This window comes from Solanum dulcamara, chromosome 7 (genome assembly GCF_947179165.1).
Source record: "Solanum dulcamara chromosome 7, daSolDulc1.2, whole genome shotgun sequence".
NCBI classification, from domain to species: domain Eukaryota; kingdom Viridiplantae; phylum Streptophyta; class Magnoliopsida; order Solanales; family Solanaceae; genus Solanum; species Solanum dulcamara.
The window spans coordinates 26,000,916-26,014,306 of NC_077243.1; the positions used below are offsets into that span (position 1 = coordinate 26,000,916).

The 13,391-nt window shown below is 32.4% G+C and overlaps 1 protein-coding gene across 1 annotated transcript; it reads right to left on the reverse strand.

Moving 5' to 3' along the window:
* Positions 1-10,522: 10,522 nt before the first annotated feature.
* LOC129894941 (ethylene-responsive transcription factor 5-like) lies at positions 10,523-11,854 on the reverse strand. Its single transcript, XM_055970537.1, has one exon. It carries the CDS (start codon positions 11,661-11,663, stop codon positions 10,866-10,868), a length of 798 nt encoding a protein of 265 aa, XP_055826512.1. The 5' UTR covers positions 11,664-11,854; the 3' UTR covers positions 10,523-10,865.
* Between the last annotated feature and the right edge of the window lie 1,537 nt (positions 11,855-13,391).

Here is a 13,391-nt window from a genome sequence, read left to right on the forward strand (position 1 = left end):
AAAAATAAAATTTATTAAAAGTAAACAAAGTTAAAAATATGACATTACATTTTAACAATAATAGGTTTTTTTATCAATATGAAAAAGTAATAAAATTTTATTGGGTAAAGAATAATGTGACATGTCATCCTATTAGGAAAAAAAAAATGTTTTTTTTGTATCAAATATATTTTGAAGAAAATAGGAATAATTGAGTGATTTTGTAATCCTAAAAGAAAAAAGTGATATTCTTAGGCAATTTCTCAAAATATATGACTAGTCACTTTTTGTCATTATGTAAGAATGAATTTAAACGATATGATATAATAAAATTTAAATAATAATTAAAATAAATATTATATTTAAAATAACAATACAATGGTAACAATCCAAGCAAGGTGTTAGTTTTATTTTTGAAAAATCACACTCACTCAACTAAGTGTTTATTTGACTTAATTTATTTTAAACTATTTTAAATAAATTAAGTCAAATAAATTAAATTATTTTTGAGAGCTTATAGAATAACTTTAAATTGACTAATCAAACCCTAAAAAAATAATAATAACTTATAACTAGTTTATAAGTCATTGCAAACGTGCTCTAAGTACTAAATACATCACTTGTCAATTCTCCTCTTCCGGCCAATAGTCGGCGACGGTGGTATTGAATTCCCGACACCAAAGGGGAAATTAAGGATGGCTTTTGTTCCCCTCAGCTTGAAAGCTGCACAGTCATAAGCTCTGGCATCGTCCACGTCGGTGTCGTAAGTTCCAAGCCATACTCATGAGCCTTTCCGGGTCGGGTCTCTTATCTCTGCTGCAAATTCCCCCCATGGTCGCCTCCTAACCCCTCTATAGTGCTTCGTAATTCCTTCATCCGCTGGCGACGATCTATAATCCGACCCGTCAATTTTTGGATCCGGGTTGTTTCCGGCGTTGGATCCGACAAAGGTGGTTGTTGGGCTTAGAATGATATTGGGGTTGGTCTGGAAGTCGGTAAAAAGGGGTAATGGGGCGTAGTCGTGGGGAAGGGTAGAGAAATGAAGGGTGTTGATGGAGGAGCCTCCGAGGAGGTGTTGGCTTATGAGTTCTAACGTTAATTCCTCTTCTAATTTACTTGTCATACTCTCTATTTTATTCATAAGGTTGAGTACCAAAGTGGAACTTGGAAAAATGAGGTAAAAGGGATATTTGAGAGTGGGATGAAGGATGAGGAATTTCTATTTTTTTTTTTTTGTAATAAAGATTTAATTAGGAGTTAATTATGAAGAGATGTGGTTGAATTAGAATATTTAAAAGTTTAGGATAAAAATTAAAAGATCAAAAGTTTTTAATAAAACCCTAAATTTCATTCAATCCCCCCATTTTTTTAAACGCTTTTCTTTGTTCTCCTCTCTTCTCTTTTCTTTTCTCTAATTCTTTCTCCTTTATTCATTTTCTTTGTTCTCCTCTCTTCTCTTCTCTTTTCTTTTTTCAATTCTTTCTCCTTTATTCGATTTTATCTGTTCTCCTCTCCTTTCTTTTCTTTTACCCAATTTTTTCATTCCGATTTGATTGTGAAAATTATAAAAAAAAATTGATGAAAAGAGAAGAGAAGAGAGGATATGTTGTTTATATAAACATGAGTTGTTCAAGCAACCAAGAGATGTTATTTAAATAACCCTAAGTTGTTTAGTTCAAACAACAGAAGTTGTTTAAACAATCAAAAATTATTTAAACAATCAAAAGTTGTTTAGTTCAAACAACCAGAAGATATTTAAACAACCCTAAATTGTTTAGGTGTTTTTTATGATTCTTTAGTTAAAACAATGAGAATATTTTAAATATTAGCTAGTTGTTTGGAGAAATATGAAAATATTTGCTAATTATTTTGGAGATCGAGATATGAAAATATTTGTTAGTTGTTTAGGCAAATATTTAAACATCTGCTAGTTGTTTGGAGACGATGATGACGTGGAGGAGGGGAGGTTTGGGGAGGATGGGGCTGAGGGGCAGAAAAAAAAAGAAAGGGGGTCTTTTGTAAATTTAAAAAACTTGTGGGTTCTTAAAATATGTGTCATTATCAATAATTAATGAAGAATCCTTTTACCTAATTTTTAAAACTTGTGTCCTAAATTCTCAAATAGATAACTCAAAAGTCTCTTTTAATTTCAAGCCCCAAGTAACAGAGTATAAATCAGTATGTTGCACATGGAAAAAGAATTGATCAACTAGTGAGGCTAGCTTCCTATGTATAATACATGTTTTTTTAGTTTGATCATATTTGATATTTTATATTCTTTAATTTTGAGTGTACACACGTAAATATTTAATTTTATATAAAATTAAATTACTAGACACATATGTCATACATGACGTTCTACATGTATTATGTTATATAAGACATTATGTACATCTATTTATTTATTTTTATATAAATTTAAGTATTTATTTATGCACAATCAAAATTAAAAAAATATAAAGAAGCCAAACTAAAAGGTACATTTATATATTATAAGAGCGTGTGACTTGGGAGTGCATGCGCAATTCAATGCCATCACATTTTTTTCCTCACTAATGTTATCACGAAAAAGAATAAATAAATTTGTCTACACAAATTATACTAATAACGATTTTTGTAATATTTTTTTTCCCACTCTCCATGCTCTCAATGCAGTTTAGCTAGCATACGTTAGTGTGTCCAGCCATAGCTGAGGGAAAATGGGAAAATTGCAACAGTGGAAGCAGGGGCGGACCCACGTGATATCCAAGGGTTCGGATGAACCCTCTTCGTTAAAAAATTACACTGTATATATAAGATAATTTTTTTAATTTATGAGTATATATTTAACACTGAACCCCCTGAACATAAGCCAAGGGACTAGCTCAGTGGCAAAGGGGTTCAATATTTTGCCTTAGCTTGTCTTAGCTCGCGGGGTTCGAATCCAAATAAGCACATTTTTTTTTCCTGATTTTAGGTAATAAAATGCTGAACCCCCTTCATAAAATTCCTGGTTCCGCCACTGAGTGGAAGACCTAGGAAACTACCCATAGTTGCTATTGGGAATTTTTTTCTCTTGATTTGAATATTATCTCTTCATTAATTAGGTATAGGGTCCAAATCAAATTTCAAAATCTTTTCTTATTTCATAATATATCCTATTATATTGCTATTAAAAATATTTTATAGGCACAAAATTATAGCATATTTAAAGTTACAAAATAAATAACATAGCAATAATAAATATATTTTAAAAATTATAAGTATTTATTCCTTCTCCCCTTCCCTCTACCTATACACGAATAACTTAATCTTGCAATTGATTGATCGATCACGTGTATTAAAAATATGATCACTACAAACACATAAGAATATTATTTCTCCTAGAGAAAAGTCTTCCTTGAAGAAGAACTATATATTTGAATCTCCTCTGATCGTTTTGCATATGAGAACTTGACAATTAAAAACAACTTAATGGAAGAAGCATGCAACTTCTACCTCATAATCCCTAGGCAGAGGCAGTCTAAGATTTAAATATTATAGGTTAAACTCGATTTTTTTTAAATGAATATACATAATTCAAGTTAAAACTTTTGGATTGGGATGAACCCATGTATGTAACTGATTGTTTCTTTTTTCTAGTATAGAAAAATGATATTGCCAAATTTTAGTATACTGTTTCAGTAAGCCAAGGGAATCATCTCCGAAACTGTTTAAAAAATTAGATAGTTTCTTCTACTTAACAATCTAATTTTTTTCGTCCCATTTTATGATTAGATCACTATTATGAATTACATCATTGGTCACTAAACTTGAATATTGCTTTCATATCTTTTTGACTAGTCATTCCTTTTTGAAATTATCCTAACTGTTTAATTTATTCACCTTAATTTCGATAATTCAAAATGCTAGACTAATACAAGAAAAGTAATTCTCCATTCATATCCCATGGTATGAAAAGAATCCAATTGTCATATAATAACTATTAATTTAATTACCACCACTACATTTTAGTAAAGATTGATGTCTATTACTTACAAAATATATATATCTTCATCAAAACCTATTTGGTTAAATTTTCTTTTTATTATTTGTCACGTCTCGAGATGGTACCCTAGGCATGGCCGGCATTCGAAGACCATTGCCGGTCCTCACGTGAACCACTTGGTCCAATCACACATTCATTCGTTCATCGGAAGACTTTAATGATAAAAAAGGGAGACAATCGTGTGGGCAAACCAAATAACAACTCATCAAATAATAACATATTTAACCAAATTCCAACTCAACTCCACATCAAAGAATAGTTTTGAAAACCAAAACAATGACTTAACACTGTCACTATCTGTCTATAAAGCCTCTAATACTATCCAGAAGGTGCCAATGACAAGTCCATGGCTACCCAAAAAGCAATACTCAAAGAAAAGATAACTAATCTAGAGTGCCTCCGAATGAAAGGAGGACTCACCAAATCTGAGAGTAGAAATGATCTTCAACGATGCGTCTGTTAAGAATATCTAACACATGTGTCTGCATCATGAAATGATGCAGACCAAATGGCATCATTACATGGAATGTACGAGTATGTAAAATGGTAGGAAGGAGAAACAATAAATAACACTTACCTCAAGCTCATCAACCAACTCAAAGGATATGCAAAAATTTAGAATTTAGCAAATATTTCTCAAATTGACTCAATCATCTACAATCTCAATCAAACAATCTTATCATGCAAGATCATATTCTAATTTGAGAGTTTCTTTAACCGACAATCATCACCTATGAGCCGGTGATGTACAACGAAGTGGTGTCGTTGCTACACTCATCTAATATTTTGTCAGGGTAAGGGACGAATCATTAGGGGTGCTTATCGGGCAGATTGGATGGATTATTATACTTAACGGTTTGACTTAACGGTTATCAATTTTTAAAAGTACTAATCCGCTAGCTAACCTATAAGATATCGGTTGGATTGGTATCGGATTAACAATTATCGGACGATTATCGGGCGGTGTATCGGTGGTATGATAACATGTAAAATTTCTGCCACTTACTTCAATTCCCCTTCACAACAAGCATGCACAATGTAATTTAGGTAAGCAGATAATCAATGTCATATGTGAAGTTGTGAACAGATTAACAACAATATATAGGCCTACAGGTTACAGTCACTTAAACTTCATACTTTCACAATATATTCACAATATACAGGCCTACAGATCAGCCACCAGTCCATGTCAGTCAAGATTAAAGAAGAGTTCACAGTTGACACTACACAACTTGACAGTCTCTTGCTCCTGAAGTGGTGCAAAATATCATTATGTATTGGAAATTTTCATCAGAAATGCATTGAAGACAACCTAAGTCATAAAACTACTAACATATAAAAGCAACTGCAACTCCATTACTTATCAAAATCAACTCAAACAGCTTTTTGCTCGTCTTTCTTTTCTTGTGGAAGCACATTCTTCTTTAGTTCTCCTGCATTCAACAAATGAATACAAATCATATTAAAGAGACAAGCATGTATGCGCACACACAGGGAGTGAGAGAGAGATAGAGAAACTCGATATTTAAATCTACTGTACTATATATTTATTCCAGCTTGCATCACACCTTCAGGCTTCAGCTCCTGTATCTCATTCAACTGCAACCAAATATGGAGGAACGAAACCAATAATTATGTGATATATCAGCTAAACAAAAACATCTTTGAAGTAGTTTAAATCTGGACAATAATCTTTGAAGCAGTTTAAATAGAAATCAAATGATCGACAATAATCTGGATATTTATACCAAATGATTTAGAGTTTAAATCTGGCTCAAATGGAATTTAAGAGAAAGATACATTGTAAATTACCATGATCATTCAAACAAATAATTGCAGCATGCTCAAAATGATAAGCCCAGAAATGCAATAAACATCAAAGACTCAAATACAGTAAATTTTGGCAAAAATATAACATGTAAGCTGCTTAAATATGACAATTATTCAGCCTCGAGTCCATCCTAGAAGACACAACTATTGATGAATAGCAACGATATAAGTAGCAGAATCCCAAACATAGCAGATTAGCAGTATCTGAAAGTCCCACCATAATCTATCATCTATTAAATACCATTCAACTAGAGCTAAAAAAAATTCTATAAAGAACAACGTATAAAACTGTAAATAAAAGAATGCTAAAAATAAGAAGAAAACTTCACGAAAGTATCTGTTTAATTATTTATATTGAAACAGATAATGCCAAACACTTGTCAAATGAACAAAACAATAACTAAAAGCAAACAAAAATGCTGAAATAAAGAGAAAATTACCTGATTCTGGACAGCGAACCTGAACTCGACCAGAACGACGAGAACATATATATTTATATGTCAACTACAGTAGGCGTAGGGTATTTTCCAGCGCTAGCTAAATCTGAAGAGAAAATTATCATAATGAGTCATGTAATAAGTATAAACCATGTATAATAATAATATACAACAAATATAATAAAAAATATCATTACCTTGTTCAAGCTGTTCGAGATTATCAAGATCTTCCTCAACGCTAACAGATTGTTATAATTTTTCACTTCGAAGCCAATCTTGAAGACACACTAGAGCTTGCACTAAATTAGGAGTCAATGAATTTGCGTCCCTGTATTCATAGATAGTCGAGGGCTCAAGCTATTAAAGCACAACAGAAAAATGTTTTTCCAAAATGAATTGAAGAGAAAGATGAAGCTTTAACAAACACAAAATATGTAACATCAATCTTTTTACCGCGAGAAAAATAAAATTATTTATTTACTTAATGTGATCTCCATAGTTTTTGGTTTCAAAATTATACAATAATGTTTGAAGGTCATTTCAGATAAGTAATAGTTTTAGTAGTTTTCACTAACAAAACTTCAAATATACTATTTTCATGTTCAAACATAACTTTAACTTGTAGACGTTTTTTCAACTTAACTTCAAATACCATTTTTTTCCAAATATAAACCATTCATGTCCAAACGCCTACAAACCATGATGAGAAAGTTCATATTTTTGATGAGTAAAATCATCCCACATCATGGAGAAACAGGTGAAAATTAAACAATCTCTACAACTACATAAAGATATCATCAACTCCATCAGCTCCAACCTCAATGGTAGATCTACCCTTTGACTTCATTTTGCTATCAACATATGAGAGTTTTAAGAGTGCTTTGAGAAAAGGTTGCTTATTTCATGCATTATAAGTAGTCGAGAGTACACAAAGAACAAGAAGAAAGCACTGCAGTTTTGAAAGCAGCCTCACAGTTACAGATGTATAAGAGTTGAAGAAGCTTTACTGCAAATTCGGCGGCCTAAAGCTCTGTAGAAGAGTTGAAGAAGAGTTGAAGACAAGTAGCTAAAGCCTAAACCCAAACTAAAGAGGCGGAAGATGGAAGACAAGTTTGTAGAACTCTGTAGAAGAGTTTAGGCCTTTAGGGGCTTAGGGCTTCTGCCTTATAGTTTTCACTTTAAAAATATAAATAGGTCTGCCTATTTAATTAAATTGGTTAGGCATGTTTAGTTAAATGGGCTTGACCCTTATTTTAGGTTTACAAATAAAAATTATCAATATTATACATATTTTATATGTTTAGGGATAAAATATATTAAAATATATTAAAATATAATAAATTATTAACGGATTAACGGTTTACCCAATAACAAAATTGAGTAATCCATCCCCCACACTGATAAGCCATTAATTATAAAATTTAAATCCATTCCCCATCCACTAATCCGATAACCCAATACCAATAAGCCAATAAGCCAATTTTGCAGTTGAGTTATCGGTAGCGGACGGTTTTGAACAGCCCTACGAATCATTATCATTGGATCCACAATCAATCAAAGTCCATTGTTTTGGGACTTAAGAGGTTTAACCCTCCATCCTACGCTAGCGACATAGTTCATGGGATTTGAGTTGCAACTACACGCTTACCCAATTCGGAGCTCAATACTCCTTCCAAGACTCAATATGCTCACAAGACTCGAATCAATCAGTTTATACAAGTCAGTCCATCTAGTCACATTGGACTCTAATCAACTCAATCATCACTTCTTTCAATTACACATTATTTTTAAGACTCATTCATGACTCATCAAAACTTCAAATCAACAATCATTTAGACTTCTACTATCCAACACAAGTTCGACTCATACTCATTCAACATTCACCAATCAAATTTTTAGACTTAATTATTGTGTAATATATTGAAATTTAATACTCAAATAGGGTTCATGTAGGGAGAAATATAATCATTTATTTCAAGTGTTTAATTCATGAAAACTATCAATTATGCAAAGTTATGCAAAAATATACTAGGATTTAAAGAGATCTTTCAAAGATTCATTAGTAGGAGACTTATATCACTTACTACTCAACCAATCATATACTTAGGGAACATGGAAGAACTTAAACCATGCTTTAGTTAGTCTTACATACCTGAAAATCAAAGAATAGTCAAAAGTTAGAAGGTGGGAGTGAAAGTTTGAACCCTAGCTTCTTTCTTTTCTCTAATCCTTGCTCTCAAATAAACTAAGTGTTAATGAGGGCTTAGGCATATAGGGTACTGTTAAAGGACTCAAAATAGTCCCAAAACATCGAGGTTTTGATTGGGAAAGGATGGAAAATACCAAACTATCCTTCATAAAAATCTGATTTTGGTCGTATACGAGTCGTTTCTACGACTCGTTGAAACTTTGATGAGTCGTAGGATCCACTCATCCTGTCAAACTCTAAAAAATTGAGTCTCTGAATCTCTCCCACGACTCATAGACTCTTTGACGAGTCGTCATTATCACTCGTAGGAATGACTTTACTTTTGAAATTTTTTCTAAGTATTTGGAGTTTCTACGGGTCCTTTTTACGAGTCGCACGAATTCCTACAGGTCTTAATCAAGACTAGTAGAAAAGACCCCTAGGATTGATTTTTTTTAAGTATTCAAAGGTTCTACGGTTCATTTCTGCGACTCGTACAAAGCTCTACGAGTCGTAATGTTGACCCGTAACTTCTGATGATCTGACAGCCTTTAGTAAAATTATCATAACGTTTTACTCCGGACTCGAAATGAGGCAAATTTTATGGCATTGGAAAGAAGACTCAAAGACCTTTAATTTGATAAATAATGAGACACCTAATTCATTATATTTTAGGAGATATGATCATTTGAAGTTGACCTAGATAAAATCTTATATCGAAACCCAATCGGTAAGAAAGCTTTCAACTCAACGTTGTGCTAGAGGATTATTGTGACCCTAATTCACATCAAACACACTTCAACCACTAAAGAATCAGTCATTCCAATTATATTACAATTAGAATTTATTGGATTCAGGCCTATACGCATACAAAGAATGATTTGCTTCTTAGCGTAGAAATTTTCGGGGTGTTACATTAGTATTCTAAGAATAGTTAGATTTGTTTGGGCAAGTGGTCAATGATAAAGAGATGAACGAAACAATTGTACAGTTTCTTTTCAAACATGCGTAACTCTTTGAAATTTTGCGTATTATACTTACCTAAATAAATTGAATATATTGGTTACTCTTATACAGATTATTAAGAATTCCACAAATTTGAAATGTAGATTTAAAGCAATCATAGTAGTAGAAAATGTAAGTTGATGAGATATCAATGACTAGATATTATGTACCATAATTTATATATGTACGTGGTTTCTGGCTTTCTATTGACTTGTCGGAGTACTTAACAAAGGAATATTTCGTAAAATTTATATGGATGCAATTAATTGACAATGAGTCAATGATATTACCATCATACTTTGAAATATGACCGATCGAGATAATGGCATATAAGTTTCACTGCTAGAAAACATGTAATTAGCTATGAAATTTACAGGTAATCTCTAGTTAATTCGTAGGTAATAGCTTTTAGCTAATTGAATTTTCTTACCATTCATCGCTAATCCATATCTAAGTGGTATTAGCATTAGATTTTTGTTCTTTAGCTATGTAATTTCCACTATCACTAATTCCTTATTTTCCTAGTAGTGTTTTCTCAATACCTATAATTTGTATATTCAGGTTGTGGGCTTATCGCTGAAAGTTATTACGGCCCAATTATTTGAAACCCTGGGTAACAACATTCTTTTAGTTTGGAATCTATCCATGAATTTCCTGAGCAATTCATTAGTTATTGTTCAATTGCAAAGATGTCTTACAATTCGAGCTACAATATGTGCTTTCACAAACGAAGGCATCTGCTTATTTTTCAGTGAACAACCTAATAGAGTGATGTAGCAGGAGTGAGTCTAGCCGTTTTAATATTTGTTAATATTGTAACAGACGGTGAGTCTACAACGGTTATACTAGATATCTCCCGTTGAATTAATCACCACTCCAACCCTCCAGTTGCCTAGGGACATCTTAACTACACCAAAACTCCCTGGTGCAAGGTTTGGCGTATCTCTGGCCGGGGACGTTGTCCTTTGGTTGTGACAAAACAAACAACATACACATATATATATTTGTAAAATAAAAAGGAAATTAAGATCTTAAAAAAAACAGAATTACTAAATATAGATGGTCACATTTTCCTTAAAAAAATAATTAAAATACATAAATATAAACAGGAGGAGTTGAGTAATAAATTTATACACGCATACATAGTTCTTGCTGACTCTTTACTAGGTCTATGCTTTCAATCAATTTATACACGCATACATACAAATGAATAAACCAATCGAACAGATTTCTGACTGACGTTTTCACCTAAAACAAAGACCTTACACACACCCACCATCTTCTCCATTTCCTATTCAATCCAAATTTCCCTTTTTGTTTTTTGAGAAATCACCTCAGACATTTTTCAGTCAGGTGCCATATATTTATCCTTCATCTACCCAATGCTGACTATATATCATCACAAACTGGGAACCATATGTGGAGACAATGGCGGCACCTCAAAAATGCCCTTTCCATCTCCACTGTCCCAAATCTTCGACCAATTTGACGGTGTTAATGGAGATGCCGCCGGCAGCGGGACTGCTCTTTCTTCTTCTATTTTCCTTTCCTTCTTCATAACTAATTCCTCTATTTCTCTCACCCTTTTACTGCCTGATGACTTCACTGGCTGTGGAATCTCAACATCATGATTCTGTTGCTTAAAGTTAGCTACTTCAAGAGGGAAATTTAATATTGCTTTGCTGCCTCTAAGTTTAAACGCCGCCCTGTCATATGCCTTGGCCGCATCCACGGCCGTGTCGAACGTTCCTAACCAAACCCGAGACCCCTTTCTGTTCGGGTCACGAATCTCCGCCGCAAACTTCCCCCATGGTCTCTGCCTAACTCCCCTGTAATGCTTTTTCTCGCTGTCAACTTCCACTTTCTGAACAACAGGCTTCATGGGTATCGCAATGTTAAGAGAAGGCTTGCGTTCTTTGAAGTTCCTTTGATTCGGAGGATTCGAGTTCATAGTAATAATATCTGACACATGTGGTTTTGTCTCAAACTCGAATAAACTATCAAACTCTGTTTTTGAGGTGGTACTTAAGAAGCTTGATATATCATCAAGATTTGAACTTTGAGTTGTTTCAAAAGAGAAACAAGTCTGGTCCATAGATTCACAACAGTAATGTTCCATAAAAGCTACATCATCATCAAGAAGATGCTCCCTAATTGAATCAAGTGAGCTACAAGTCTCTTGTGGTACTGAAGCCATTTTTTTTCTTCTTCTAATCAAACAAAAGATTTTTTGTTGGAGAAACTAATTAATGTCAACTATAGATGTTCAAATTTTAAGAGAATATTGAGTGGAAAAAAAGAGTGTTTGGAGGAGTGTTATAAAGAGTCAGAAATGAAGATATGAGGTTTCTTACGAGCCTTCTCGGGAGGGAGAAAGGAAGCATCCTGCGCTAATCCAAATTCTAACTGCCACTCAAAATACATATCGCTTCACTAAACAATAAAATAAGGGGTCCTTTGTCACGACTATAAAAATAGTGCTTGTATAATTTAATCTCTGAACTAAACAATCCTTAGGATTAGTTTGTCCATTAACATTTTAAATACAACTTGAAAAATTCACTCTATTCTTTTTCTTCAAATTTCACCTTAATTTTTTATTTTTATGAAAATGACTCCATTTAAATTATATTTTATGAGCTTTAAAAAAAATATATTCAAAAAATCAAATATTATCTGCAGAACTATAACTAAATACAACTTAATTTTTAATTTCAACTTCAAAAATTTCAAATAAAGTAATTTTCTTGTATAGTATTAGTAGTTCGTATATGTGATCTAATTTATTACATTATTTGACTATCTATTTTGAGATACTACTCCGTTGAAACAAATTTGCTTATATTTTTCAGATAATCTAGTCAAACTGGATGATTTTGTTAGTTTTTAAAAATTAAGGAATATAAATTATATTTTAAAAAAGTATATTCAAATTTTAAATATTCCTTACCAAAAAAATATGAGCAAAAACGATTCTAATTCCAAAATTAAAAATTTCAAATATAGTGAAGAAAAAATAGTTTTCATGCCAAACGCCCGTCTAAATTTAATAAAATATGTTTGAAGATTGCTGCTTGGAACAAAGTGATGTATGTGCTACTTTGGTCCTTTTGTTAGCTATCCTTTTCAATGGTGGATGAATCCCATGTCTTCCCACAAGGATCCAACTTCCAGCCAGCTTCTATATTATCAACAAATATTTAATAATTGTACTTACTTGTAATTACTAGACCTGAACTGGTTGGTCAAAAATTTCTAATCCATTTTCATGTTGTGAGCGGGTCTGTCGTCCTTTTTGTTATAGTCCTTCTAGAATTCAGAGCATTTCGTCGAAATACATCCTGTCTTTTCACCTTAGTAGTCCTATGCATAGATTTTAAGTAACTTATTTGCGTAAATATTTTTTTTCCTTTTTTGGGGTTTTTTTAACCTAGTGTCCGAAATCTGTATTGAAGTCACGACTAAATTCGAATCGCTCATAACAGTACTAATTCGGGAGTGGTGCTCCCAACAAGATTTTCTCCATAATATTTTCTACTCTGTTAGTTAATGCATGGATCTTAAACTTTTTAATAACACGCATACATAATTATTTAAATAAGTATTTAAGTTATTCAGGACCGTCTCAATAAGATTGAGGGCGTAAAGTTAATTTTTAAAGAAGCCTTAATTTTATTTTATTTTTATAGCTGACATATATAAATTGAAAAAAAACATACTCAGTGTAATCCTACGAGTAAGATTTGGAGAGGGTAGGATCTACACAAACCTTATGAAGTAAGAATGCAAATAATGTAAATTTTTAATAAAAAAAATATAATATAAAGTTAGAATAATAAAATCTAGCTTGAGAATTTGAGAACTTGATATAATGATATGGAAATCATATTGCGTTAAATTTTATAAGTTGATATAATGATATTGA